This window comes from Brugia malayi (assembly GCF_000002995.4).
Source record: "Brugia malayi strain FR3 genome assembly, contig: Bm_v4_Chr2_contig_001, whole genome shotgun sequence".
In the NCBI taxonomy this organism is placed as follows: Eukaryota; Metazoa; Nematoda; class Chromadorea; order Rhabditida; family Onchocercidae; genus Brugia; species Brugia malayi.
Window position 1 is genome coordinate 3188454 of NW_025062476.1, and position 27977 is coordinate 3216430.

The 27977-nt window shown below is 29.7% G+C and overlaps 7 protein-coding genes and 1 non-coding gene across 10 annotated transcripts in view; 4 read left to right on the top strand and 4 right to left on the bottom strand.

The window, feature by feature from the left end:
• Positions 1-835, top strand: part of Bm10372 (conserved hypothetical protein,hypothetical protein) — a gene marked incomplete at both ends in the record, with an annotated part of 29368 nt that extends 28533 nt beyond the window's left edge. The window contains 2 exons of the mRNA XM_043078267.1: positions 71-237; positions 686-835. Of these exons, the coding sequence (XP_042934201.1) occupies positions 71-237; positions 686-835 (317 nt within the window). The remainder of the gene's footprint in view (positions 1-70; positions 238-685) is intronic.
• A 3554-nt stretch (positions 836-4389) lies between these two features.
• Bm3223 lies at positions 4390-6928 on the top strand (the record flags this gene model as incomplete). 3 transcript variants are annotated; one of them, XM_001894742.2, is made up of 7 exons in its annotated part: positions 4390-4518; positions 4866-4979; positions 5280-5391; positions 5521-5655; positions 6004-6132; positions 6380-6484; positions 6756-6928. In XM_001894742.2, 7 exons carry the CDS (start codon positions 4390-4392, stop codon positions 6926-6928), a joined length of 897 nt encoding a protein of 298 aa, XP_001894777.2. The 3 variants fall into 3 exon arrangements, with proteins under 3 accessions (XP_001894777.2, XP_042934202.1, XP_042934203.1); XM_043078268.1 differs by lacking the exon at positions 4390-4518 and adding an exon at positions 4693-4695; XM_043078269.1 differs by lacking the exons at positions 4390-4518; positions 4866-4979 and adding an exon at positions 5024-5089.
• Positions 6929-7291: 363 nt separating this feature from the next.
• Positions 7292-7571, bottom strand: Bm13281 (Uncharacterized protein; the record flags this gene model as incomplete). Its single annotated transcript, XM_043078270.1, has 2 exons — positions 7292-7357; positions 7542-7571. Coding segments are annotated over 2 exons (96 nt in total), but the record flags the coding sequence as incomplete, so codon positions are not given.
• A 212-nt stretch (positions 7572-7783) lies between these two features.
• On the top strand, positions 7784-11011 carry Bm12042 (Pyridine nucleotide-disulfide oxidoreductase family protein; the record flags this gene model as incomplete). The annotated part of the gene is made up of 10 exons (XM_001894743.2): positions 7784-7927; positions 8165-8281; positions 8496-8567; positions 8660-8787; positions 8925-9174; positions 9441-9662; positions 9839-9961; positions 10164-10292; positions 10570-10687; positions 10881-11011. 10 exons carry the CDS (start codon positions 7784-7786, stop codon positions 11009-11011), a joined length of 1434 nt encoding a protein of 477 aa, XP_001894778.2.
• Positions 11012-12024: 1013 nt separating this feature from the next.
• Bm14617 lies at positions 12025-12098 on the bottom strand. Its single transcript has one exon. It is a non-coding gene; the product is annotated as a tRNA-Asn (tRNA).
• A 975-nt stretch (positions 12099-13073) lies between these two features.
• On the bottom strand, positions 13074-18156 carry Bm10373 (Uncharacterized protein; the record flags this gene model as incomplete). Its single annotated transcript, XM_043078271.1, has 8 exons — positions 13074-13295; positions 13474-13581; positions 14159-14256; positions 14776-14983; positions 15317-15472; positions 15650-15839; positions 16609-16727; positions 18073-18156. 8 exons carry the CDS (start codon positions 18154-18156, stop codon positions 13074-13076), a joined length of 1185 nt encoding a protein of 394 aa, XP_042934205.1.
• A 492-nt stretch (positions 18157-18648) lies between these two features.
• Bm3250 (AAR2 protein) lies at positions 18649-22008 on the top strand (the record flags this gene model as incomplete). The annotated part of the gene is made up of 8 exons (XM_001894745.2): positions 18649-18762; positions 19058-19294; positions 19819-19921; positions 19988-20088; positions 20561-20698; positions 21060-21191; positions 21269-21479; positions 21908-22008. The coding sequence occupies 8 exons, from the start codon at positions 18649-18651 to the stop codon at positions 22006-22008; spliced, it is 1137 nt and encodes a 378-aa protein (XP_001894780.2).
• Positions 22009-23846: 1838 nt separating this feature from the next.
• On the bottom strand, positions 23847-27881 carry Bm11197 (Uncharacterized protein; the record flags this gene model as incomplete). Its single annotated transcript, XM_001894746.2, has 10 exons — positions 23847-24011; positions 24184-24315; positions 24634-24700; positions 24884-24993; positions 25078-25242; positions 26206-26319; positions 26651-26765; positions 26849-26979; positions 27248-27337; positions 27750-27881. 10 exons carry the CDS (start codon positions 27879-27881, stop codon positions 23847-23849), a joined length of 1221 nt encoding a protein of 406 aa, XP_001894781.2.
• Between the last annotated feature and the right edge of the window lie 96 nt (positions 27882-27977).

Sequence of the window (27977 nt, forward strand, 5' to 3'; positions counted from 1 at the left end):
ATCCTTTTGCAAGGATTGCAAAGCTATCAAAACACAGTTCTTATGTGAACAAAACAATTTGCTATTATAGGTGTTCAATGCAAAATGATGGATGAGCATTCGTACATCGCGTTGATTTGTCTTTCATGTGGTCCGAGCAAAGAAGATATAAAAAGTCAGTCCGAGCTTCTCAAAGAACGTTTTGTTGATTACTTGGAATCAAAACAAGCTGCTGGAATATGCAACGTTGGCAACGAGGTAATATCTTTAAATGATTTTGATAGGTTTCAGTTTAACTTCCTCTCGTTTAACATTTAATACGTCAGTTTGCGTTTTTCTCTGTCATTATTCTTAAAGTGGAATGTATAATTATTAGGTTTTCGTAATTATCATTACTTTCGTTTTGTGAGATTAAGGAAACGGAATTCCAATTTAATTCTATTTTCTTTTCATTCCTGAATACTTGTTTTTGGACTCCTCATTTTGGTTTCGTTTCTTTTGGTTTTCCTATCGATAATCACATCTAATGGATCAAAAATTTATTTGTAGGATTCTGTTATTTTTTGTAAAAGGCCCCCTATAGGGCTTTTTCGATTTGTTAAATAGCTGGTATATCTGGTTGTGGACTGTAAACATCGTACTACTGCTTGCTCTATATCACGTTGTATATGTAGTAATATATTTTGGTAACATTTCTCTATTTCAGCAGAATCCGACGCCTAATACTATTGTACACATCTTTCCACCGTGTGATTTTGCATCTGCATTCCTGCAGAAGAACAGTCCGGATTTGCTGGAAATATTCAGGCAACAGAAAGCTAGCTATTTATTCGTCGTCATTACGTCTGCAAATTAGTCTGTCGAAATAAGGTAGCTCTCAATTATATAAAATGTCTTGAGGAAGTGGTGTCTTCAAAGATGTTTTGAACAATGGGAAGAAATTGTTGAAATGGAAATTTCGTGGACAGAAAATTTATGATGTTATATTGATCTCTGATGCATACTGTAATTTAGTGTTTCATATCGGAAAAATATTTTTCCTTCGAATTTGTGGCACTTTATTTCCCTTTGGCTTCTATTCATGTTTTTTGGAACATTTCAAAGAATTTTTCCTATAAAAAAGTTATTTGCTGAGTCGATTGCGTAAGGTGGGACTTTTTTTTTAAAGAATGTTTGAACTGCGTATGTAAAGAGGAGGATTGAAAGGTTAGCTAAGTGTAGCTCCATGAATTGTATAATATATACACATAATATTTCGACGCAGCAAGTAACATTTTCACGTAATGCCGATTGACGTGTTTCAGTGAACCACTCCAAGGAATGTATTTTTACTTTTAGTTTACAATGATGCTGGAAGAGATTAATGAACGGTTAATTAATTGGTACATATTACGAACTTCTCCTCCGTCTTAGTACTTTTTTTGGCTTGTCCTGCATCGGTCTTTTGTTGTTTTTCTTTACGAAGCTTTTTTTCCAGCGCTGGAATTTGGGTGTTACGGTTAAGCACCTTCAATTGCTACTATTGGCGCTCTTAATACAACTGTCGTGTTGCTAATTATTATTCTGTTGATTGAACTGCGTTTTCATTTATGAATATATAATTGTATAACTACTTGTATTTTGACTTTTCTCTCTCAATACTGGTTAATTTATTTTTTGATCGGTACTACTACTACTGTACATTGATTGACTCATTTGTGCCAATGACTCATTTGTGGTCCATTTTTGAAAAATAATTCAATTGTTTACAGAAGATGTATATGTATCTTTTATGATGATTATTAACAATATCATTTACCAATTTTCTAATCTGATGTTACAAACTACCAGTTAATGTGTATCTCTCGAATCTTCATGATTTTATTTATTGGGATTAATGTTTTATGCAAAAAACTATCTGGAGTTGTTATTGTTAGGTGCTTGAGAAAATCATGTCCATTTCATTGGTGCATGAGTTGTTATGGTCCCTAAGTTATGCATGGTTCATCTACTTTCAGTGAAGGAAAAAATATCAAATTTGGGAAGAATCTCTGGTAAATGTATTGTCTTAAAAAGATGATTCGGATTGAAGAGTGAAAAAATTTGTAGATTACTCATTATTTTTTACAACTGTCCTTTACATTGTAATAATACAGCAGGTTGTGAAGTGTTCATCATTTGTGTAACGTATTTATACCTGAATCAGATATTACTATTGTCGCTATAAGTGTAAATAATTTGAAGTGAATCAAAAGTAGAAAAAGTAATCAAGTTGTTGATTATCGTGGAGAAGTTTTAAGAACTGTATTTTGTTACGCAAAGGTTAGGATTTCCAGCAGTATCATGCAGGTAAGACCGGATAGCTGACTGGTTCCTTGCGATTGATTTACCGAGATTTGATAGGATGATGTTTTGTGATTATTGATGAGGGAAGCACCATACACCACAACTTTAACAAATTTAGGATGTAGGTGTAGAGGTTTCTTTTTTCTTTTTTGTATTTGTTTTTTGTTCTACGATTTGTATTTGCTGGTTTTTTGTTTGTTCTTGAACAGACTTTTTTCTTCCATCTCCCAGTACATTGTATATTTTCTTTTCGTTTGATTCTTGTGATAACATGGTTAAAATACTCTATGTGTTGTTATCTATTTTGATTTTAAAAATTAAAGGATATGTGTGTCTTTTATATCGGAAATGAAATCCAGGAAATTACAGAAGATGAAAGAAGGAAAAAGATATTTCAGTTAATAATCATGACAAGAATAAATTATATTTTATAGCTGGTTGAAAACGGATAGTTTTTAGTTGGCTATTATGTTTAATTAGAAAAGTTGTTTTCTTCATTATTTATTAACTATGGTTCTTTTTTTTTTCTTTGTTGTTCCTTGTGAAATTTATTTCCTTCGTGGCTTCTTGCTAATATTGTGAAAGTGTCCAATTGTTGTCTCTATTTGTTAGATAATTTTGTTTGTTTGCGATGGAAAAGTGTTTATGTATGTATATTATTGAGAAAACTCTTCATTGTTTTTAAAATTTTTTAAATAAAGAAAAGCGGACAAATTGTAACAAATCGAAAGTTCGATTTTTTTTTCTTTTTTTTTTTTGTTGTTGAAATTACTTACTTACATATTTGTCTTTTTTTTTTGTTTTGCATAATTCAAAGATGATAAATTTAAAATACGTATTTACTCATCGTAAGATCTACAATACAGTACAATATTTTGGACAGTGAAAAGAATACTCCTATTTTTTTTAATACAACATTTTCCTTCTTGTATGATGTCTCATTTCCACTAAGTTGTTTACGAGAAGGGAAGACTCTAGATTTGGTAGTTGTGTAACTCAAAGAATTCGTGGTTACACTTACACTTTTACACAGCTCATTGTTTGAATCAACTGATTGATTACATGTCCAATAAATGTTCACCTTGTACTGAACAGAGAGAGTATTTAAAGTAGAACTATGCATTATATCGGACTGATTGAATTTTTTCGATCACTGATATAAATTTTTTCTTGGTCTAACTACTTCTGTTTTTATTCCATAGTATATAGCATTTAGGTAAACATTGTTGTATTCATAGTTTATTAGAGAAATGAAATGATGGTAATGAATGAAATTGTATGACTGTTTGATAAACAATATGATATTTTCATAAGTAATATTGAGTTCTCTAACCAACAGTTAGTATATTTTCATTTTTCATCAATTTTTCATTTCTTTTGCTAATTTTAGATATTAATTGGAAATAACTATTCATCTTCATTTATCAACTTCATTTTATTTACCTTAAATCTGTTGTATATCAGTTGTGTAAATTGCATATTCCTGTTGTTACATATCAAAAATGTTATATGTTAAATTGCTATCATTTATGATGCTAGTATTACTCAATTAAAGCATTTGAAAAGAAACTTTGCACAACGAAAAAGTTAAATAAAAAAAAAAAAGCAATGGAATAATTTTCCTTAGTATAGTAATATGATGATAGAAAAAGAATAGGAAATAGCATTAGTATAGTAATATGAAGATAGAAAAAGAATAGGAAATATAGAAATAAGCTTGATTATTCTTGATGATAACACAAATCTACAATAGTGATTATCTTAGTTTTGGATAACTCAATACTTTATTAATACTTCTAATTAAACTTTTATTTATGTATTATTTATTATATACGAATGATAAGCATAGAAGTGCTATCATTTCAGCATATTAATAGCACTTATCAGGAAATTTTAGCATTTTAGGTAACAATAATAATAACATCGACTTTTTAGTTTTGTTGAACAAAGTGTGATTGATGATGAATAATCGAAAATGTGTTATGTAATAATCTATTTTCCACACTATCAGTAGTCATAATTATTTGAGTAATTTAATGCTTTCATGAGAGCTTGAACAAAATATATGCATAAATTTTAGCAACAATGATGGAAAATGATTTTGATGCTGAAAAGTTCAGTGATGTAACCAAAAATATACATCTTTTGAAGCCATCAGTGATAGCAGAGATGATTGATGTTGCAAAACAACATGCTCAGTCGATGATTGGTGCTGTAAGTTAAAATTGAATAAAAAGCATCAATTCATTTTTTTTTTTTTTTTTGGCAATTTCATTAGTCTTCAATCTATTCTTATTATTACTTAATGATTATATCGGAATTATCACCACCTTGATAGATTACAGGAAATAACTGAAAAAGTCATCAATTAACGAAGATAAAGATTTCATGGTAATTTCTTACTCATTACTTATTCTGGATTTCATCAATTCTTGTATTCTTTATCCCATGTTAATCTTGTTAGCAGTAGCAGTAAGGGGTGATTTAAATTAACTGATGTTAAATAGTTATGAATAAAGTATTCTTATGAGCATATGCCATAATGTTGTTTCTGTTTTTAGAGCGATCATTTACTGAAACTGATTTCATTCATCGACTTAACTAGTCTAAACAGCGATGATACGGATAGTGTGATCGAACGACTTATTGATAAAGCTGTCTTACCGTATCCTACGGTTCGTTAATTGTCAGAAAGTTCAAATTCTTCCTAGTATATGCTATGGAAAGGGAAGAACGGAGCGAAAAAGCGAAAGCTTACAAAATATTGAATTTTCAAGATTCTAATGTGAGGATTATATCGTAGATGATGAGTTAATGCAAATGGGAAAGGAGTTTATTGCTATACTAAACTATTAAGCTATCGCAATTTTAGATCTTAAATTTCTACCGCTGTTTGAATTAATTCAAGTTCTTAAGTCAAAAATGACTCAAATTAAAATTATTATGTTGCTAATAGTATAGTGAATTTATTTGAGAAGCCAGAAACGAGATGTGCTGCCGTTTGTGCTTACCCTGCACGGATATCAAGCGCTAAACATTATCTGCATTCGAAGTATGGCCAACAACAATCATTAGCTATATGTTCAGGTATCCCAAGTTTTCCTTTATTTCGTAGTATCACCTATGATATCTTGAAGTATTTTGCTTTATCATATTATGTTACGAATACATCTAGACATATGATATATGCAAACTCTAGTAAATAAGTTATTTTAGTGGCAGCAGGTTTCCCATCTGGACAGTATCGAATAGAATCTAAAATATTAGAAGTGAAATTAGCAGTAGAAGATGGAGCAAATGAAATTGATATTGTGATCAGTCGTGACGCTGCAAATGAACAAGATTGGAAACGTTCGTATTGTTTTTAATAGATATGCTGTATCAATTTAGTTTAGAATAGTTAAGTCGAGTTTGATATATACTGTATTAATCCAGTTTAAGTTTGAAATAATTGGAAAAACATGATTGCAATTCTCATTTTATCTCCCAATTATCGTCATATAATTTATCTTCTTTGAGTAAACACTGAATGAATTTCAGAGCTACTCAGCAATTCCATACTTGTCATCTTCTATTGCATTATAGTTCGGAATAAATATAACCAAGTTGATGGCGTAGAGTAATAGATTGGAAGTATAAAACATGATGAATTTTCTTCATAGATAGTTGATTATACGTATGAATAGCTGTAGTTTGCAGGTGTATATGATGAAGTAGCTGCTTTGAAAGCGTGTTGTGGTTCGAATTGCATGAAAACAATCCTAGCAACTGGTGAATTACAGACTAATGAAAACATATATCGTGCTAGTTGGGTTGCAATGCTTGCAGGTATTCTTTATTATATCGACAATATATTTTTGTCTCATAAATTATCTTTCAGATGAAGTTTTAATTTAAAATAATAATTTTTTATCGTGCTATAATTAATGCAAACTGAATAGTTTAAGTAATAAGATGTTTGTCTAGTAAGCTAAGTGATTTGTCTTTCTGTTCACTGTATTTTTATCTATGCATATTCTAGATAGTAAGAATAGGTCATTTCATATATAGTAGTAATAATGTTACTTTTTTGAAGGTAGCGATTTTATCAAGACATCAACAGGGAAGGAAAAAGTGAATGCAACCTATAAAGATGCTTACGTTATATGTCAAGCTATCAAACAGTTTTACTCTCTTACAGGTTATTTCGTTCATTTCGTTTATTGTAATTTAAGAACTTGCACATATGCACCTTACTCTCGTATTCAGTGACAAGTCTGTTTTTATAAGCTTGCTCCCAGTTAACTCTAATTACAGCTCTACGAGGCTTAACTGAAAAGTTAACCTTAAATTTTACAGATAGAAAAATGTTATATTTTATCAAGAAGGGAAAAGTGGATGTAAACTATAAAAATTATATATTTCATTCTAGATAAAATTAATTGATATAACGTTGACAGAGCGGTTTTTAGGAAAGAAGGTCGGTTTTAAGGCAGCGGGTGGTGTTAAGTCAACGTTAGAAGCCTTGGGATACCAAGCTATGGTGGAAAAAATTCTTGGTAAAGAATGGCTTGAACCGAATTTATTCCGTATTGGAGCAAGCAGTTTACTGAATGATATTATCAACGAATTAAATAAAATATAATCTCAAGATGACAACCTTGGAAAATATATTTCTTCTCATTCTTTCAATTATATTTTAATCTCTCATATTATCAAGAGGTGAATGTTATTTTGGAATATCTGAATAGTTACCTGGAACAAAAACAGTAACTGAAATTTAAACATCATATCATATCTCGCATTCTTGTATTACTGTGATATTTCTATTTACATATTCACTTTATTGTATCATTGCATATCAGCCTTATTTGGCAAGTTTAACTGGAAGAAACATTTTACAGATTTTTTTCAGTTAAATTCGATTTTTTGAGATTATTGTCTTTTTCGTATCATCACTCTAAGGTTTGTATTTGCCTTATAGTAGCTTGTAGTGCTTCGAGTAATTATTTTTTTCATTTGTTTCAAGAACAGATTTCTCTCCATACATGTTGCATAATTCTTCTGTTGTGGCCTTATATTTTGATTTCGAATTATTTTAAGAAAACTCGCGAAATAAACTGCCTTTCTTCACACTTTTGATGATATATCAAAGAAGTTTTCTGGTAATTCATCTAATATGTTGTTTAAATAAACAATAATTTCATTTGGCCAAACAACAATATTATTCGAATGGGCGGATGGAGAGATTTGTAAACAAATGTAGAGAAATTTAATTCCTTGTTCATTTTGAAAGATTAGGAAGGAAGTAAAGATAGATGCTAGAGAAAGCTGATAGATGTTTCAGTGAATTTTATGAAAATACTATGAAATCAGAAGAGACAAATGCAAAGGAAAATTTGGTATGTTATAACTAGTAATAGATAAAATATTTCTAGTAGAAGAGTTTTTTTTTTTTGTTATTAAAAAATAATTGTAAATCACTTCCAGGTAATAGCTGATGGCTTCTTGCTCATATGTAATAGTCGGCGGTGGCGTTGCTGCTGTATCATGTGTGGAAGAATTACGAGCAATGGATGACAAGGCACGAATTATTGTCGTATCCAGTAGTCAATTGATTAAAACTGTTGTTAACCAACAAAAAGTAATCATTCTTTTGTTTTTATTTGCAATTAATTTATACTGATATTGCCAGTTATATCTTACTGTTTCCATTTATTTAATACCTTTATTGATTAACTCTATCTTACAGCTTCTTAACATTTCATTTAGTTTCTCATTTAGGTATATTTAGTAGGACTTCCAATCCTTGGATACCTTGTATTTCATTCTTATTTATTTTTTTTTTTTTTACTTTTAGTACTCTAAATTGGTTTTTTAGATTGGTCAGTTGACGGAATTATTTGATATTGCTGAGCAGCAAGTGACAAGTGTCTTTGCTGGTCTTAATGTTACATTCGTGAAAGCAACCGTAACTCATTGGGATTGGAAAAACAAAGTAAGTTTAGATTATCTTTTGTTCGTTTGTTGAAACTGTTGGTCACTGTTTATGAATCAAAATCCTTTAAAAAACAATTTGTGAAATCTTTCATCTTGTGAGTGATTGATTAGTTTGTACTTAATGATAACAAGTTTGATCTATGATCATTGATTAATCACAATCGTAATCACAATTTATAATTAGATTAAATGAACGTGAAAGTTTGTTTCAGGAACTTTTATTGGACAACGATGAGAGAATTACATACGACAAACTGTGTATAGCTACGGGAGGCCGACCAAAAGTAAATATGTTGATGATTTTTTCCTTTTAGGCGAATGAATAAATGGAGGGGGCTATTTTGTTTGATGAAAACAGTGTCAAATAATGTTGTAGGCAAACTTTCAACATGCGTTATCTATTTCAATCAGAGACACGGAAACCGTGGATCGTTTAAGGACTCGAATTAAGGATGCAAAACGAGTACTTGTAATTGGTAATGGTGGAATCGCGACGGAAATTGTGTAATTTTTGTAGAACCGATTTGTTTCCATGCTTGTATTCTAGTTCCTTCGTTTGAGCCATGTACATGCCTATCTTTTGATCATCTTTGTACTTCCTTTCGATTTATGGAGTTCATTGTTTAATTTCAATTGTTTAGGCATGAGTTAAAAAATATCGAAATTATATGGGCTATCCGCCATTCTTCAATATCGGCGACATTTTTTGATGAGGGAGCTGCCGAATTCTTTAAACCAATGCTCGTACATGGTTGGAGAAAAGAAAAGTCAAACAATACAGTACCAAAAAGATACCGGTTTACTGTGGAAAACGAAGGGGAAAGTGGTGTCGTGGGTTGTGCACTTGGACCTGAATGGGCGTCAACGGCCGATATCTCCGGAGCGCTTAGTGTATATTACATTTTTTATATATCTTATCCATCCTCTCTTATATATGCTTGCTTCAATTAGGCTTTCTTCTTTTATTACTTGCATCTTATAGAGAAAATATGTGTTTGTCCATGAGCGAATTCTATAGCTAGTTCTTGACAAAAAGTCATAATTTCAATTTATCCTTTTTTCCTTTTGCACATGCAGTGGTAAAAATAACAAAATTTAGAATATAAAATGAAACTTTATTTGCTTTCGTCCGTTACACATAATTATCTATTATTAAGGACCGGCAGGTGCATGTAATCTATGAAGTCGAACTGAAAGGATTTGTGTCTCAAGATACTGCGCATAATGTCGTCGTTCAGAAAGATGGGTTTAATTTTTCTAGCGGCGTATGGCCTTTATATGTTGAATTGACCAATGGGAAGATAATTGGATGCGACTTAATGATTGAGGCTACTGGTGTACAGCCAAATTCTGATCTTTGGGCTCGCGACTGTCACTTAGTAAGTTTTGATATTTCCAAAGGATTATTATGCAGAAGGATACATTATTGATTTGTTTAGGCAGAGATGCTTACATTTTTTTTTCTCAGCAGATATGTTCTTAATTTATAGGTAGTGAATTAGCTATTAAAATGACAATTAAAGAATAGATAGTATTTGTTATATATTTCATTTAGTTGAATTTGGCAAATGATGGAGGAATAATTGTAAACGAACATATGTTATCGTCCGTTCAAAATGTGTATGCATGTGGAGATGTATGTACCGCAAGTTGGCCCTGGGCAAAACATTGGATGCAGGTTATTTTTATTAATATTAATCGAGTTCTAATTTGAGCATTTCCTTGCAAATGTATTGAACATCTATCTAATCCAAAGTATACTTTCAGATGGAAAATAAGTAGATTTCCTCGTATTAATCCCGAATATGCATCTATAAATGAAAAATTCAAAGTAAATTAATCTCGGGAATTGAGGCTTAACAGAAAACTTTAACTTATAGATGAGATTATGGACACAGGCACGCCAAATGGGTGCATATTGTGGTCGTGCAATGGTATTAGGAGATGCAATTTCTCTTGATTTTTGTTTCGAGATGTTCACCCACGTGACATCTTTCTTTGGATTCAAGGTTCAAATTTTGAATGAATGAGTTAACTTACGAATAGGAAAAAAAATTTTGTTAGTATATATATCTAGGAATAGTATCACTGTATTATTAAAGCATTATTACAAGCAAAAAATAGTGAAAATGAGTATTGAGGAAATTTCTTTTTCTCAGCCTATTTTTGCTTTTTTTAAAAATTGCTTGCAAAAAACTATTTTTTTTTTTTCATTTCTATGTACTTTCCATTCCTTTACCTTTTAAACAACTCTTTTGCATATATTATCTTTACGCACCTTTACAGGTCATTTTTCTGGGCCGTTTTAATGGTGAAGGTGTAGAAAAACCATTTCGCATATTATTACGTATTACAAAGGATACTGAATATGTGAAACTTATCGTTGCTAATGGACGTATACAAGGTTTGTGATTATATAATTTGGCATCATATTTTCATTATGTATTGGAAGATTGGAAGCATTTCAAAATGAAGTTTTTTCTTTTTTTTTTTCCAAACATGTAACGACAATGAAGTGCTTAACAAATAGTTTTAATTTACAGAATGAAATTTCGTACAAATTAGTGATTCAAAAATCAGATCTTTTCTTTTTGAAGGTGCAGTGCTGGTTGGTGAAACGGATCTGGAAGAGACGATTGAAAACCTTATTTTGAATCAAATTGACATCAGCCAGGTAGAAGAAGGTCTTTTGGATCCAGACATTGAAGTTGCTGATTATTTTGATTGATTTTTCAAAATTGTAATGGATAAAATTGAAACTGATGAGTACTTTCATCATATACATTTGTAATTTTAATTGCATTAATCGTATCGAAACCTCAAACTGCTTGATATTTTTGAAGCAATAATATGCGAAAAATTAATTTAAAAATGTTATTCGTGTCCATATTTTGTAGTTATTATTATTGTCAAGATTTTTCTGCTCATCTGTAAATTTTAAATGGCCTGTGATATTCAAGTTTTAAAATTTAAAATATTAGTAGCTCACACTTATTTCCAAGATCGGATAATTATCGAATGTTTGAGATGGATTTAAATGTCGAGAGTGAGTTGATCGAAATAATTTAATTAATTTAGTGATTTAAAAGTGAATTTCTCCTTTGGCTTTTCCCTTACTATTGTCGAAAAACGTTACAAAAGTTCGGAGAAGATTATTTACGGCATAAAAAATTCATTACTGGTATTGGTTCGTTTGGAATGGAAAAAAAAAACACAGCCTATAATTAGCAGAATTCTGGAGATATATGTGTCATAACAGAAAGTGATCCCTATGTCGAAAAAATGATCGCCATGTCGAAAAAGAAATATTTCGAATATCAAATAAGACCTAAAAGATTCTATTAATGCTGAAAAAATTGGAATGATTATGGTATACAATTACTACATCCGGTGGTACAGTAGAGAAAACTTCATTTTCAAGGTTACTTTGTTGAAAATTAATTAAACTTCAAGGACATCCCGGGAAATGATTGATGTATCATCGCTATTTCGCAGAAAAGAATTCAACAAATATATCATCAGTAAATTGTAAAGTTACACCCAAAAATTAATGCTTTTTAGAAGAAGTATACATATATCATATTGGGCAAGTTTTCCTGAAATGAAATACAAATGCCGAACGATTCCGACCCTTTCCGGACAGTAATTAACTGAGTTTTGAAAATGGCGTACAGAAAGCAAAGAAATTATACAAACAATGAAATGAAAGCAACTGTTTAGCTCTTGCAAAAAAGCGCTGGACGCTCCCGGGTGGGCTTGAACCACCAACCTTTCGGTTAACAGCCGAACGCGCTAACCGATTGCGCCACGGAAGCTCACGACCATCTCAGAATTCTCTAATATTTTCTTATTATTTTCACATTTCGATTAAATCAGTTTGTAATACTTTATATTAAATCAGTTTGTAATACTTTTTAATTTACATTATTTATAAAAATAGATGAAGAATTAACACATCACTTTGGCAATGAATGATATATATATATCACGAAATAATTCAGGAAATCCGGAAAATAATAGAATGCACGATGTAGCGATCGGAAATCATTACGATGGAATTTCTCATGTTAATTAATCCATCATAAAATTAAATTAGTAAGAGATTTGAGCATGAATGATATAAAACTGTGAAAATGTTTATCATAATATATCAGGGAAAATAGCGAGCTTGCAAAAAATTGCTTTCTTTTTTTTTTCAAAAATTCTTTTTGGAAAAATTATTTCTCTTTGCTTTATTATACTTTAATTATTCATCACAATTTTAAAAACATGTTAATAAAAAATTAATTGTTGATATAAAAATTAAAAGCAAAAAAAAAAAAAACAAAAAAATGTTTTAATTCTAATAATGGAACAAAAAAAAAAGAAAAAATGTGAAATAAAATAGTGCATGAATTAGAATAAATTAAACAGATGAACAGCCAAGTTCAAATATCATCAAGAATATCATCATGAATGGAGAAATATTCATTAACAATGAATGATGATGGTATATGATATAGAAATTCCCTGCATTTCTGGATGATAATAAATAAGAAAGAGAGCTGTTAACTATTAATCAACAATTCTTATATTTCTGATAAGCTAACTTGATTATCTCATCAATCTCTGCATGAATTATCAGTAGAAGAAATCCTACTCATTAGCAAACAACATATAACAATAACTGTAATCAGATTTGTTGATGATAATTATTTTACAACCGCATCACAAGTAGAAAAATTTATATCACAACTCAACTCTTTTCCATTCTTTAAATGATTGGTATTGAACACTTATATCAGTGATCATTATTCGATCAATTCATTATCAATATCAACATGTTGAAGTAATGTTATGCTATCAAAAACAAGATCATGCCCTGAATCAGGTTTTTTTGCTTGTAATATATCGGAAAGAATAATTTCCGTTATTGGTCCATCCCATTTTATGTTGAATTGTGCTATCTGTTTCGAGAAGACCGATTCATGCATAAGCATAAAATCAAATCGATGTGGAATATTATATACAATCTGTCAAAAAAAAAAGAACAAAATTACTATTTCTCTTTTTTTTTTTTTTCTAATTGGACGCAAAATTTGTTAAATTTTTTGTATAAAAGAGTATACTTTTATAAGTGAAAAATTATCGTTGTATATTTTGAAGCAAAATTAATTACTGTTAATTAAAAGAAAATGAAAAGTAACATACCGCCAGTGCTTCTCCTGCATTTACAAATGATATACTGCCAATTTGATCAAACACTTCATCTGTATAAAGATTTGTTTCCAGCTTTATCGTGATATTGTTGAATACCACCTAAACGATAAAATTAATATGTAATAAAATCTTCAATTATTTCAATTTCTTTTTTTTTAATAATTTTTTTTTTTTCAATTTAATAAATTATTAGAAAAAGGGAGAAATAAACAGCATTAGCTTAATATACATTGTCATATTCGACAATTAGTCAATATTTGTTAGTTTTTTATTTTTGGTATAATATTAAATTCCATCAACAAAAAAAAAAGGTGCATAATAAATGGGGGCAAGGAAAAAAAGAAATCTATTTGAAGTAATAGATGATATGAACTAAAAAATATTTGATCTTTTCAAAATTAATATTCGTTGCAGTATTAATTTATGCATAGAAGATCTGATAAGATATATATTATATTCAAACTTTTCAAATATAAATAATAGTTTTAAGAAAACAATCTCATCTGTTCATCTGTCACCATTACTTCAATTCTTTATGATATTATATTACATGATATATTTCATTATAAATTATTATTCTTGATTACTTCCCTTGGACTTCTATTGTAAACTCAACAAAAAAAGGCATATCACTTTTTGTTTTCCGATTATTTAAAATAGCTAAATATTTACATACACTATTTTTATGCAAATAAAATACATATGTGCTAAAAGCAGTTTTAATTTCAGCAATGACTGTATTCGTGAAGAAACCAGCAAAATGTGCCCGTTGACCTGAAAAGATTAATTAATGTACAGATAAGAGAAAAATAAGATAAAGAATGTTTGGAATATTTCAAAGAAGAACGATATTAAAAAAGAATATTAAAAAAAATTCTTTCTTTCCTCTTATTTTCTTCTCTTTCTCTCCCTCTTCTAGCAAAAGAAATAAAAGTATTGGAACAAATCTCAATTTGTATAATGTATCTAAAATAAAGGCTTTAATTCGAGAAAATAGAAACATCTGTTCTTTTTTTTTTACAATTCAATAATCATAATTCATCATTTAACATTTATCTGCAACCCTTACTTACTATTGTAATATCAAAGATAACAAGAAAAAAAAAAAAAAAAAAGCAGCACTAAAAAATACATAAAAGTATTATCAAAAACAAAAGCATTGTAAGGGATGAACTATCTTTAAAAGAAATGATCAGTAAACAGAAAGTATTCATAAAGTAATCTGTTTTTTTTTTTTCTTTAGCAATTAATTAACTTACTATATTGTTAGAAATTAGCTACTGATAAGCTTACTTATATAAAAGCCACCAAAGTTAAATGTTGCATGATATGGCATTGGTAAGCCCATTGATTGCAAGATTAGTTTGTCCGTGTCACCATGATAACCAGTTGCTGTGCCCACATAATTTCGATATGCTTCGATAGTATTTTGTATACTAACTGCATTTTTAAAAGTAGTTGGACTTGAGCTATTGAATACATCGCGTGGAATGTTGAAATGCTAAAAGTAAAGAAAAATGAAAATGAATTTCATGCATGGAAATTTTCATCATTTTTAAATTATCAAAAAAAAAAAAAAAAAAGACAGAAATATATTTGGCATTGTTAAAATAAATATTTCCATCAAAGTTGCAAAAAGAAATTTTTTTTTCTTCCTCTTTGATTAACAAGCTAAGAAAGAATATATTTTATATATGATCATACATTTTATATAATTGTGAAAATGAGATAACAAATGGCTAAATTTGAACAAGTTGAAATTTTAAGATTATAAATGATAAAGAATTTATGTTTGAATCAGAAGTTATATGAATTAATATTAACCAGTGCTTACGTCATACTTAAATGTTTTTTTGCCTTGAACATAGAAGTAATGAGAATGATCAACAATTCGATCAGAATAACCAATAACATAAACTATCTCTGTGTAGTATCCTTCATATGTATAAAAAAATTGTTCTGGTTCTTGAAATGTACCAATTGCTGTGAACTATAAGCATTATCATTTTTCAGCATCAATAATTAAATCAAATCATTGATCAGTTAATGATGATAATGAACATACGATTACATATAACATACATTTTTAAATGGTATTATTTCAAAGTGCTTCAATAACATTAGTAAACAAAAGTTAAAAAAGAAAAGCAAATCAACAGCGACAAACATCAATCGAATTATAAAGCTTTCTAGTCACTACGATCCTTTTTTCGTATATCCAGTGAATGATTCTTATAGACATCAAGTATTTCTCACGATCAAACCAAAACGGATATTTGGGCAAAAAATTGCCGCCACCATGTGATAAGTTCAAAGTTCTGCCTTTTTCCAAATATCCTATTTGAATTATATCAAAGCTGTAAGATAATGTTAGCATTAATTTTCTTATTTTTTTTAAATTTGAATTCAACAACTTTCATAGAAACCCTAATTTTATATCGTTCCAGCTTAATTAATTGTTATACTATCACTGTTAGCAAATTAATAATTTTTGTAGGTCAGAAAATAGATCTGTAACATTAGATATGTATAGAGAATTTCACACCAAAAATCTCAGAAAATCGTTAACTGTTTAGTATCATGAAAAATAACTCAACAAAATTATGTTTTGGTTTATTACACAGAAATCTTGTTCTAGGCTTCGTTTTTTTTTTTTTTTTTTTTTTTTTTGTTTTAGAAAATTGAAATAAATGAACGAGAGATTAAATAAAATAAAATAGTATGACATGCAATATTACAAAATCAAGCAGAAAAATTGAATAGAATGAGTAATATGTACATTTGAATAAGAAAAGCCTAATCAGAAATTCAATTAATCGGATAAGATTATTTGTTGAAAAGTCGATCATATCAATTTTACTTAATAAAGTTACTTAATAAATCATTGCTGTCTTCTTTATTTTGATTTTTTCTTCTTTACTGTCAAATTTGCTTTACAACTGCATGAATATAATAAATGTAAATGTAATAATAATAAAGTTTATTTAAATGACTATTATCATAAATAAATTTAGCAGTTATAGATTGAAATAAATGGCCCATTTTTGCTAATGAACGTTTTAATAAGTTAATCCAATCAAAGGATGAAAAATTAGATTAAAATGATTTCTTAAAGATAGAACTTACGCTTCAGCATTAACATCTGGAAAACGACGAACAAGGAGTCGAATTTGTTCACCTGGCTGAATTCCATCCTCTGCATATATTTTCATATATCTTCTATCATCAATTTCCGAATATCCTCGCTGTAATTGGTTGTATCGAACTGTTAATGTAGTTCTTTTATCTTATAGATATTACATAAGGATGTTATCAGTGATAAGAGAGAGAGAGAGAGAGGAAGACTGATAAAAAGAAGGTGAAAGGTTACCTTATATCCGTTTCATTCTCTTCAGTTCTATCAGAAATCATCAATGGATGCAAACATAATATGAGTATGATAGACTGATCTAACACATTCAGAGATGTTAATCTAGTCAAATTGGCTCTCAGAAAACACTTATTTTTCTCTGACAAGATTACTGGATCAACCGGACTACAGCCGGATTATCCCAATACCACAATAACCGGACTACAGCCGGACTATCCCAATATCACAATAATACTAAAAATGATATTCAACAAATCGAATGTTTCATTTTAGATGAAAGTGCACACATTGTAATAATTTTAGTTAATAGTTTTCTATCATACTTTTCTTCCCATATTATTTGGTAAAAGTTTTTCAAATAAAAAAATGTTTTTACAAATATGTTTTATGAATTACATTTCCAAGAAAAAAATAAAAAATTTGGGCATAAATTAACTAGCAATTATTCCAATTGTACTTTTCACATACGAATCAAATCTCATAATTCAACTGACAAATATTAAGCAACAATTAATTAATTAATTAATTAATTTCTTGAGAAACTGATTCACTAGTAAACGAATTAACAAAAAAAGGAAAAAAAAAAGAGAGTTGTTGAAATAAATTATTCCAAATTCGATCATTTAATTGATTTATGCATGTGTTCATGTACGATTGTTTGCATTTCAGATTAATATTATATTTTCATTTTCAGTTTTTCATTACATTACATTTTCATTTCCATAGCAATTGATTGAGATATTATTATCTAATTTTGTTATTAATATGGCTATGAGATGAGACAAGTCAAGTTGTTGGTATTTTAAGTTAACATTATTAAAAGTAATATTTCGAATGAGATGATTGATATAAGATAATTGAATTTTATAATTAATATATTCATTCAGAATTAGAATGCACGGATGGATTAGTTTTTAAAATGTGAGCTATAACAGGAAGATATATATGATTGTTTATTTTTAACCCTATAATTAAAACGACTTTCTTAAAATAAGTTAGAGATTTTTGAAAAAATTCAAAATAGTTAAAAAATAAATGAATGAAAAAAAAACAGATAGAATATCCTTGCAAACTGCAAAATGCAGCACAAGGTATGCTAGCACAGGTGAGGCATGAATTGTCTATTTCGTCTTTTTATAACTTTTTTTGGATACATATGAAAATATTACATTTGTAAGGTAATATAATCGTTAGTCCTTCTAAGAGATTAAACAACTTACACAATTGAATGGTCGATTAGCTACAGCGATTTTAATTACAAAAGCACTCACAAAAAACACCGATAAAACAGAATAACAGCGCATTATGTACACGGTAATGACTGTTCCATATTCTTTCAAATTTTTATATTTAACTTTATAATTTAATTTAATATGCAAATTTTCGCCTGAAATACGATGAATTGAAAAATATGCTGATTATCATTTTGTACACTCACTAATAATAAATAAATTCGTACGATAAATTATTACAAAATCTAATTCATTGCAATTGCAAGGTATTTCGTTTGTGGGCCGCATTAATTAAGGCACTGTCATTGGTGGAGTTTAAACTGATAAGTTGGGAGGGCAAGGAAGTTGTTATCGGTCGGTTAATTAGGGTTAATTAGTATGTCCCAGGTGTTGCTTTTCTGTGATACATCGGTTAGGAACTTAAGCAATGAAATTTAAGGGACAGTAAAAAGATGTGGTAGTTAAAGCAAAGTTTTTGAAAGTTATTTTATTTTTTGGAGTTCAATTTATTTGTTTGTTTTTTCTAGATTGGATCTTGTATCTTCATAATAAGCTTGACTCATCATGATTAAGAAAAAGACAGATGCAATATCCGTTGCAGCATCCATCTGTACAACATCTGCATCGGATATGCCTCCAAGTCTTGCCAATCATTTGTATGAAAATGGCGCATTTATGGTAAGTGATACTTTGTTTGAATTCATTGATGTTGGAAATACTTATTTGCTGTAAGAACAAAAGATAGAGATTTACTCAATGCCTATTTATTACTTTCTATCTCTTAATGAATCTTATAGTCCTTTGGAAATAGTTTTAATATCCTACTTGATAATAGAAAGTTCATTTGCGTCTTTTAATGCCAAATTTTAATGAGAAGATGTTCTTGTACTGTTCTCAACTGATTCAATTCATTACCGTAAGCTATTTCATAGAGTTCAGTGATAAATGGATTTAAGTATGAAAATTTTTACAGGTTTTCCTCAATGTACCTCAAACAACAGAATTCGGTATTGATTACAAGTCATGGCATGTGGGGCCGAAATTTCTTGGTTTAAAAATGATCCCTCCGGGCGTTCATTTCATTTTCTTCAGCGTCAAAACGGCACCACGTATTGGTTTTTTCTACCATTTCAAAGAAAAGGAAATTTTGCTACGTAAATGGGATCCGATACGTGAAGATATGATAATTGAGCCATGTTCAGCAGATGAGGTAATCATCATCTGTTTACGGATCTAATAGTCTCATTAATTTTAATTTTTTTAAATTTATACCTAATTCATAAGTTTATTTTGGGAGATCCATTTGTAATTGTGTTAGATCTTACTCATATTAGGTTGTCGTGAGTTGAATTAATTTGGATAGTTAAACAGTGTCAGTAATCTTTTTAAAACAAAACAGTTATTTGCTGCAGTGTTATTGCAGATATTCGTAGTATTAATGTTTAAATGTATTTAGTTAATAATTAGCATCTTGAGTCTCTGTTCTTTTTTCTTTCCTTTTTTTGTAAAAAGAGAGACAGCGTAACTTGTAAGTTAAACTGTTTGAAACTCTTGAAGCTCCTTTTACAGTCAGCTTCTTTTTATTAATGAAGTGTATTTTAAATGAAATTGCAATGACTTGAAAATCCTTTGTGTGAACTTTTTCTTAATGATTTTCTTGTATTTGAAAGCTTATTGTAGTGTGAAAGACTAATGTCCCATCTATCAATCTCAGATTTGAATTTCGGATTTCAGATAGGGAGAATACGTTCGAACTTGAAATCAATGGATGATGGTTTAGCACCATATCCTTTTGAAGCATACCGAAGTTGGTTTTCCCTCAGCAATCATATTACAGGTTTGTGCGTCTGCTTACTTGCACTAGATAACTTTCATTGCTTTCAAATATATCATAATTTTATAGAAAAAACGGTCGAGAGATTACGACCAGAGAATCAATATAGTCGTATAACAAGTCAAGCGGAATTAGTTACTTTGGAGACCGAAATGATGGAAAAAGAGGGTGTTAGTCTATTTTTTGAAATGATTTTTTAATCGTCCATGTTTTATTATCCTAAGAAATTCCGCATGATTCCTCGAACTTCTGTTTAATCTCTAACATTCTGTTTATGCTGTCTAGTTTTTTTAACTCGTGTTTTTCTACTTAATTCGAATTGAACCGCATAAATTAATACTTTTTATTCGGGAATGTACCTATAGTGTGCGTAATGAAAGTTTAGTCTACTAGTGCTGTTCATTGTTATCAAATGAATTCTGTTTATATAATTATTGTGATTTGTCCAATCTTTATATAGTTAGTCAGTGCCAATGACAATCTCAAATTTGAAGAAGGATTATTTGATTTTAAACTGTTCATTTTTAATTTTAAATGATTGTTATGGCGCCTTGTTAGCATTTTTTATTTGGAACACTGTGTAGAAGTAGCCATTACAGAAAAATTGTTCTTTTAAGTAGTCGATTAATGTTGCATTTTTAGGTACATGGGCATCCGTCATCTTGTGTTGATCGTGATCATCCAACGAGGATACGATTTGTGGATAAAGATGGTCTTCCTATTATGAGAATTAGAGAGGGTTTTCAAATACGTTTCACCGAACTTCCACTGCATTCCGTGGTAGGTACAACCTTTTATTACTGTTTCCATAATTTTTCTTTTCTTCCTTGTTCGAATCACATTTATAGGGATATTACAGAAATAGAAATATTTGCCTTTTGTTTACTTGACTTCATCTAATTTTCATTAAATTTTCCTTCGTACAAATTTTTACATTTGACCATTTGTTTCATAACTCACAGCCTCGCAGTGCTGTGACAGTTTTTTCAATTTCTTCGTTCTAATCCATATGAGGCATATGTGGAGAAATTTTGTAGGATAAATGATGTGATTTAAGAATGAGTCGAGATTGTTTTAAGAGAGTTTTTCGATAAGAGAGCTCACTTCCATAAAGTTGATTATCTAAAAACTCCTATTTTAGGCTATTTCAAATGCAGAGAATTCGTTAGATCGAAGTTGGCAGTTGCACAAAATTCTTGTTGATCTTAATGGAGAGTGGTCCGAATTTCTTGGAGAGTTACAATTTGCATTCGTGTGCTTCCTGATGGGACAGGTAATAACGTGTCTGATTTACTGTATGAATTCTTTTCATTTATGAATATTTCACGATTGAATATGTACTACTTATAGGTTTATGAAGGTTTTGAACAGTGGAAGCGACTAATTCATTTGTTGTGCTCCTGTACGAAGGGACTCATAGAACATAAAGAAATGTATATGGCATTAATACCGGTACTTCATTTCCAGTTAAAGGAATGCCCTGAAGAATTCTTTGTCGATATTGTTTCGCGAGATAATTTCCTAACAACTACACTTTCGCGACTGTTCGGAAACATAAATGGTAAGTAAAGTGGCGATTTAAATTTATTTCATTTTACGTGGTTCGAGTTCGGGATTAAATTTTGAGAGTTTATGCGAAATTTGATTGAGTACCTTTTTACAAACAATGTACTAGTAATATCTAATTGTAACAAAGTATTGGAGAGTTGAAATTGGTTCCAGATGGCTGACAGCTTAACAAAGGATATATCTAATGAAGGCTGCAATAAATTTATTTCACAAAGTTTATGTTATGTTTAAGGCAAGGATATGTTTAGTAATGCAATTCTGGGAAGGCAAACTAGAATTTCGGCAAGTTTAAGTTCTTCAGATTTCTTTAAGAACAAGCTGAGAATTGGTGGATCTTAACTTATTTATATAATATTTATGGATAATGCATACGGATAATCCAAAGATCATTTAAAACCTTTATTTTGAATTTATTTGCAGACTGTGAATCAGCGGACGCTGCATTAAAGGACAGGGCAAGAAAATTTAAAAATCTCTTGACAAAACGATTCAAATGGAATTTTGATACGCAGGATGAATAGAATTATTTTTCGATAAACTGAAAATTTTCACATGCCCATTCAGATTTCAACTTATTCCTATTGATTTCTCTGTTTTCTGTTCCAAACAAATAAACCAAAGATAAGAAGTGCGATAAACTCTTCTTAACTTAAACATGGGTAATATTATTGTTTGAAATCGTATATTCTAAAAATATATTCTGGTTGAGTATAATACTTCGAGAAAGCTTTCTTGATCTCCGGAGATTTGTTGGATGTAGATTTTATCCTATATCTAATATATATATACCTTGTATTTAATATACAATGTAAGACAGAAATATTAATAATTCCTTTATTAATAGAAACAACATTATAATAAATTTTATAAAGAGGAATTGAGGTATAAGTAGTGGAATTTTGTAGCCACAACAAGCAAATGGGTAGTAATTTAAGATGTAAATACCGAATAGGAAGCAATATATAAAGATTTACAACATTAACGTAAGATTGAAGCTAAGAGTTATAAACATTATTGGAAACAGTGTGTAAAGGTTTACAGCATAAGCATAAAATTGGAAACAAAGTTTAAAGTATAAACATTATTTTGCAAAGACTTCATAAAATTCCTTTTATTCTTACTTCTGTTCTCGTTCACTTCCGCGGAGAAGTTTAGTAGGGTATTCCGATGAGGGAATTTGTGTTACTCTTCGTTTTTGTTAGGAATTGTTTTAAGGTTTGAAAAACTAACTGGAATTGATTTGCAGTATCAGTTAAAATCATCTCTGAAAAACCGTGTCGTGCAACAAATCTGAAAACATTCAAGAAACTTTCTGCAAATAAATTCTCTACTAATTCTAAATGCACTACTCTAGTTGTAAAACTTCCTCTTCCTGTAATTTTTGCTTCTTTGACAAAAGGAGGACCTAAATTATGTCCAGGAAGAAAGGTGGTTTGTAAATATTGTTCTTTTAAATTTGAGTTTTTTAGACGAGTTCTAGATTCTCATACTTTTTCTTTATAGTATAGATTTCATTTAATTATTTCATCCGATTAGACTTATTTAATTAATACATCCATGACTAGTTCGTAATCGTTACCCTGAATCAGTAGTCTTTTGCTGAAAAGGTTATAATCAACGAATTGTTTGAATATTAAATTTATGAATTTCAATATTCATGCATCCTCGCACCAAAAAACCATTTATGGTGTTAAATTCTTGTATTCCTTCATATAAATTCCACCTTTCAGAAATCGGTCAATTTCTGGGATATCAATATTAATAAGTGTAACAGTATGGTTTGGTTCTTATTCTGAACGGAACAATATTTGTTATCTGTCACCATCCTAAGATAGTTGCTATGTTGGGAATTGCTATACTTTTCTGTATAGCAATCATTGAGCCAACTATTGTACTGATTAAAGAAAACTCTGAATTAATAGTTTGACTTTTCTCTAAAGAGATAAATTTGAAGAAATATTCAACTCCGACAATAAGCATTATAATAACTTTTGCAATAAAAACACATGATTGTTGTATGTTCCGGTTGAAGACAGTTTAGAGAGGTATTCATTAAATAAAATGACAAACAAATTGGGATTAATGAAAGAGGATGTGTGAAGATGAGAATACATATTGTAAGATTTATGAATAATCCAAACTTCGAATTTACTAGACTGTGAATCAGCAGACGTTGCATTAAAGAAGAATGCAAAAAAAAGAAAAAAATTAAAATCTTAACTTAAAACTTGGGATAGACCAAAATCTAATTTTGCGATTAAACTGTAGTGGCTTACCTACTGAGCAGTACAACTAACATTTTTTAAAGGAATCTGAGAATGAACAATAATTTTCGACAGATAGGAATTTCGAGACTGTATCATTGTTCGGTTTGTGTATGTTCTGTTGGTGGTTTTTCGCTACTTCGATGACTGCGAAATCTTGAACGAGCATCTGTGTCACTTGCTGTTCTGTATCTGACAGTTGAAAATTTTCGTATTTGCCTCACCGAACCTTTTCTAGATGACATTGACGGCGTCCTTTTCTGAAAAAGTATAAATTAGTTGTTCGAATCTAGTAACTGTATAAGTTGGATTGCAGGAGGAAAACATTTTAAATAATGTGAATTGTACGAGTCACAATGTAGAACTCTTTCTATCTTCTGTGAATTTCTATGTTGAGACTACATAGAAGTACCATAAAGAATAGCTAGTTACCTGTTTAATACTCGTAGGACTATGACCTGTATCCTTCTTGCTGCTCCGTGAATGGACAAAAGTATCCATCGCTGTAGGCAATTTTTCAGATGGTATAGTACTCATTGTATGCAATGTCGTAAGATAATTTGTCTTAATACGAAAGCATTTAGGAATTTCTAATATTGAACAGCTTTGGGTATTTCCAAAATCTTTCTTAACTTGATTCTTTATCGCTTAGAAATCTTCAAGTAATATCATTTTAAACTAAACATCCATTTAAATCTAAAACTTATCATTATTTTTCTCGAGAAACGGTTGTTATTTTTAAATCATTTAAAAATAATAATGGAGATGTTAATGTTTTCTACTATTATTTCTAGTTCCTGTATTGATTGAATTTATCAATTCTTTTTTTTAAATTAAAGGTCATTTGATGGTAATATTATATTCACTGTATTATATACGTACAGGTGTCGCGATATTTGGTGTAACAGGTGAAAGTTTCGCTTTGATATGCGGTGTCTTCTCAAATGTTCTTCAAATAATTTCACTGTTTAACATTAAACAAATTTTATATCTTATCGAATATTTTCACCTTTTTTTCTGGTTTCGTTATCTTTTAAATCACAAAAAGAATATTTACAAATGAGAATTTGAAAGTATTTTTCTTGTCTTAATATGGAAATATTGGATGCTATTTTAGAACGAACATCTTTACCTTGAAATAGACTGTGTTGGAGATTCTTCACGTACTTTGCTTCTTTTTTTACTGATTATTAATGGTGTCGATTGTTTCTTCATCTGTTCCAGTTTTATGTCAATTTCAATCTGAGTTATAATATCATATAGTGACGATTGATTTTTTTTTCTGGGAAAAAATATTCCAATTTAACTTGTCCAGCATTAACATACCATATAAGCAAGAATAGTAATGGGCGCAATTGGTCCTTGCGCAGTGATACGAAGCATCTGTTGTGTTCTGATATCACCACCTTTTTCTAGCAAATTCTCTAATCCGCTTACTTTCCAAGTTCTATTGTGGATTACTCCATGCACCAGCCATTTACGCTGTGTTGACTATAATTTGAATTTGAAATTCATTATTTGCTACAATAACAAAAAAATCGGATGTTGTTGATGCAAAATATAAGTTGAATATGTCGCGAAAGTTATAATATATCGAAGTAATTTTATACTAAATATAAGATGGAAATCTATAATGTGAAGGTTGTCTTATTTGAATATTCATTAAACAAAACTATTTCAATTTCATAGGTTAAGTGAGAAATGATTTATCCAACATTCATCATTCAATGGTAACTGTACTTCTGTGCATTGTCTAGGATGTATGTCACTGCTTAATACGTTGTGAATAGATTCTTCCACTTTTATTGTTAAAAGTTCTCAGTGTGACAGTCAAATTTATATTCGATGGTTCAAAGGTTATAAGCTCGTTGCTCAATTAGCTTTCTTTGTTACAAAGCAATCCTATCTACAATATCTAAATGAAGTAGGGGTGTTCCACTCGAAGGTCATTCTTACAAGTAATTTACATAATTTTATAAATCAACTGTCCACTATACAAAGGGCAAAGGTCAATCAAGAGTGACAACTATTTATTTACTCACTTTAATCATACGTTTTGTTGTAAGCCAACGCCCATTATAAAACGTGATTAAAAGATTTTATTGATTAATGTTTGATTTAATTCGATTTGTCTTAGTACTCTCGTTATATTCTATTAATCTGAACTCCTATGATTCCTACCTATGATATTACCTTGATACTGTCCAACAGTTATCGTATAATGTCAGTCAATGATTTGTTTATGCCAACCAATCAACAATAAGGAGCACTTCATCATTAAACAAACAAATTTTCTCAATAAGAAGTATTTTATTTTTTTTTTAAATTTTTGAAAGCGAATTTATAATCTAAACGTAGAAATCAGGTGCTCATAAAAGTAATTTCTATAAAAGATGTTTAGATGCTTAAATTAACAATTTTTACAACTCTAACTTATAAATTCAACATGGAAACCTCTTCCAAAATTGACCGCATTTTGCGAACTAGGAAATCACATAACCGATCTTGGGCTTCATCGGCTAGTTTAAATCGAATGTGTTTAAATTCACTGACTTCTTGAAGGGCGCTCTATAACAATCTGTTGTAAACTTTTGTTGCATAATATTTTGGGAACAATAATCATTTGTATCTTCTTTCGATAGATTCTTAAATTCACCTAGATTTTAATGTTATATGCTTAATTGAATTAATAAGGAAAATGCAACTTCAAATTTAAACGATTTAAAAAGATCTATGATGATGAATGAATTAGTTAAGCTTTTTTTCAAAGACTAAAAGGCATATTTTCTCCAGTTATTATAAAGATAATTGAAAGTTTAATAAACATTTACACATATTTAAATTTAATAAATTAAAAAAAAAAAAAGAAAAAATTGACAGTATGCGAATTCTATGATACCTGAAGCACAGAGATAAATTCAAATCCTCGAGCTGTTGAATCAATTTCCAACGTGAAACGGATAATTTTTGCATCTGCAGGAGTTACCTCTTTGGTCAGCGAATCAGTTTGCTCGCTGTAAGAATTTTCTTATAATAAATATATATGATGAATTTATTGATTATCCAAATCTAAATTAGAGAGAAAGAATTCACTAACGAAATAGCCTTTTTCCGTCGTACCATTACTTTGACACCACTAGCAGCAGCAGCAGCAGCAGCAGCACTTGATGCAGGTACCGCACCAACGTCTACCTCTGCTGTTCGATCTGTTGATTGTACGATATGAAGCTTAAAATACTTATTTTGAATATAAAGCATTTTTTTTTTTTAAACTTTGTTGCTTCTTTTAAAATTTTATAGTTAATGTGTTGTATAAATTAAGCAATGCATGAGCTTATCTAGCTCATAAATGATTATAATATCATTTTCGAGAGTATTACAATTGAATGATAATGAAAACTGTTGATGATATAATCTTTTTTTTCTGACATTCTTGTTTGTATTAGATACTTTTCCCTTTAATTTTTATATTTGAAGTTTGCAGATTAATTCATACTTCTTCGTTATTTTTTCCCATAATAGCTCCTTCATGTTCCATTTTCTCTTCCTCTGGAATATCTTCGAAATCTTCACGTCCATAAAAAGTCTTCAAGAGGAACAGGCTGCTACTGCTACTAGCAGATAGTTCAAATATAATATTAAAATAATAATGGTCTGTTTGGAAGATAAACATAGGAATTGTTTAGTGTCGTAAAACTTGGAATTTACATTAATCCCGAAAATCAAAATACTTTAATGAGTGAAGTCATTACAGTTTAAAGAATTATTGAATGGAATCCAATTATCTTTAGGTGTTAATTATTAATTTAGGAAATGAAGAAATAGAATCCGGCGAAGTCTGTATTTTGTTCCAGCATTGAATCCCATTCTTTTGCATTATACCTTGCCTAATTAATGGAATATAACTTAATTGAACACTTAAATACATGATCTTCTTTAGCTTTAAGTTTCACAAATTTATTTCATTTTCCACTGCTGGCATAATTTCTATCAACAACCTTTTTTCTTTGAGTTTCTCGTGCGATATAAGCGATGAGAACAATGATCAATTCCACTAAAGCTATCAAGAAAGCAACCAATTGAGGTGTATATGCTGGAAGACTGTCCACTACATACTGACACTGTCCCATGGTGCTGAATGAAATGATATGCTTAAATCATAAGCAAAGTAATAATAGTAATTATAGTCTAATGAAAGACCGACCGGTTTTACCAGTAACAGAAAT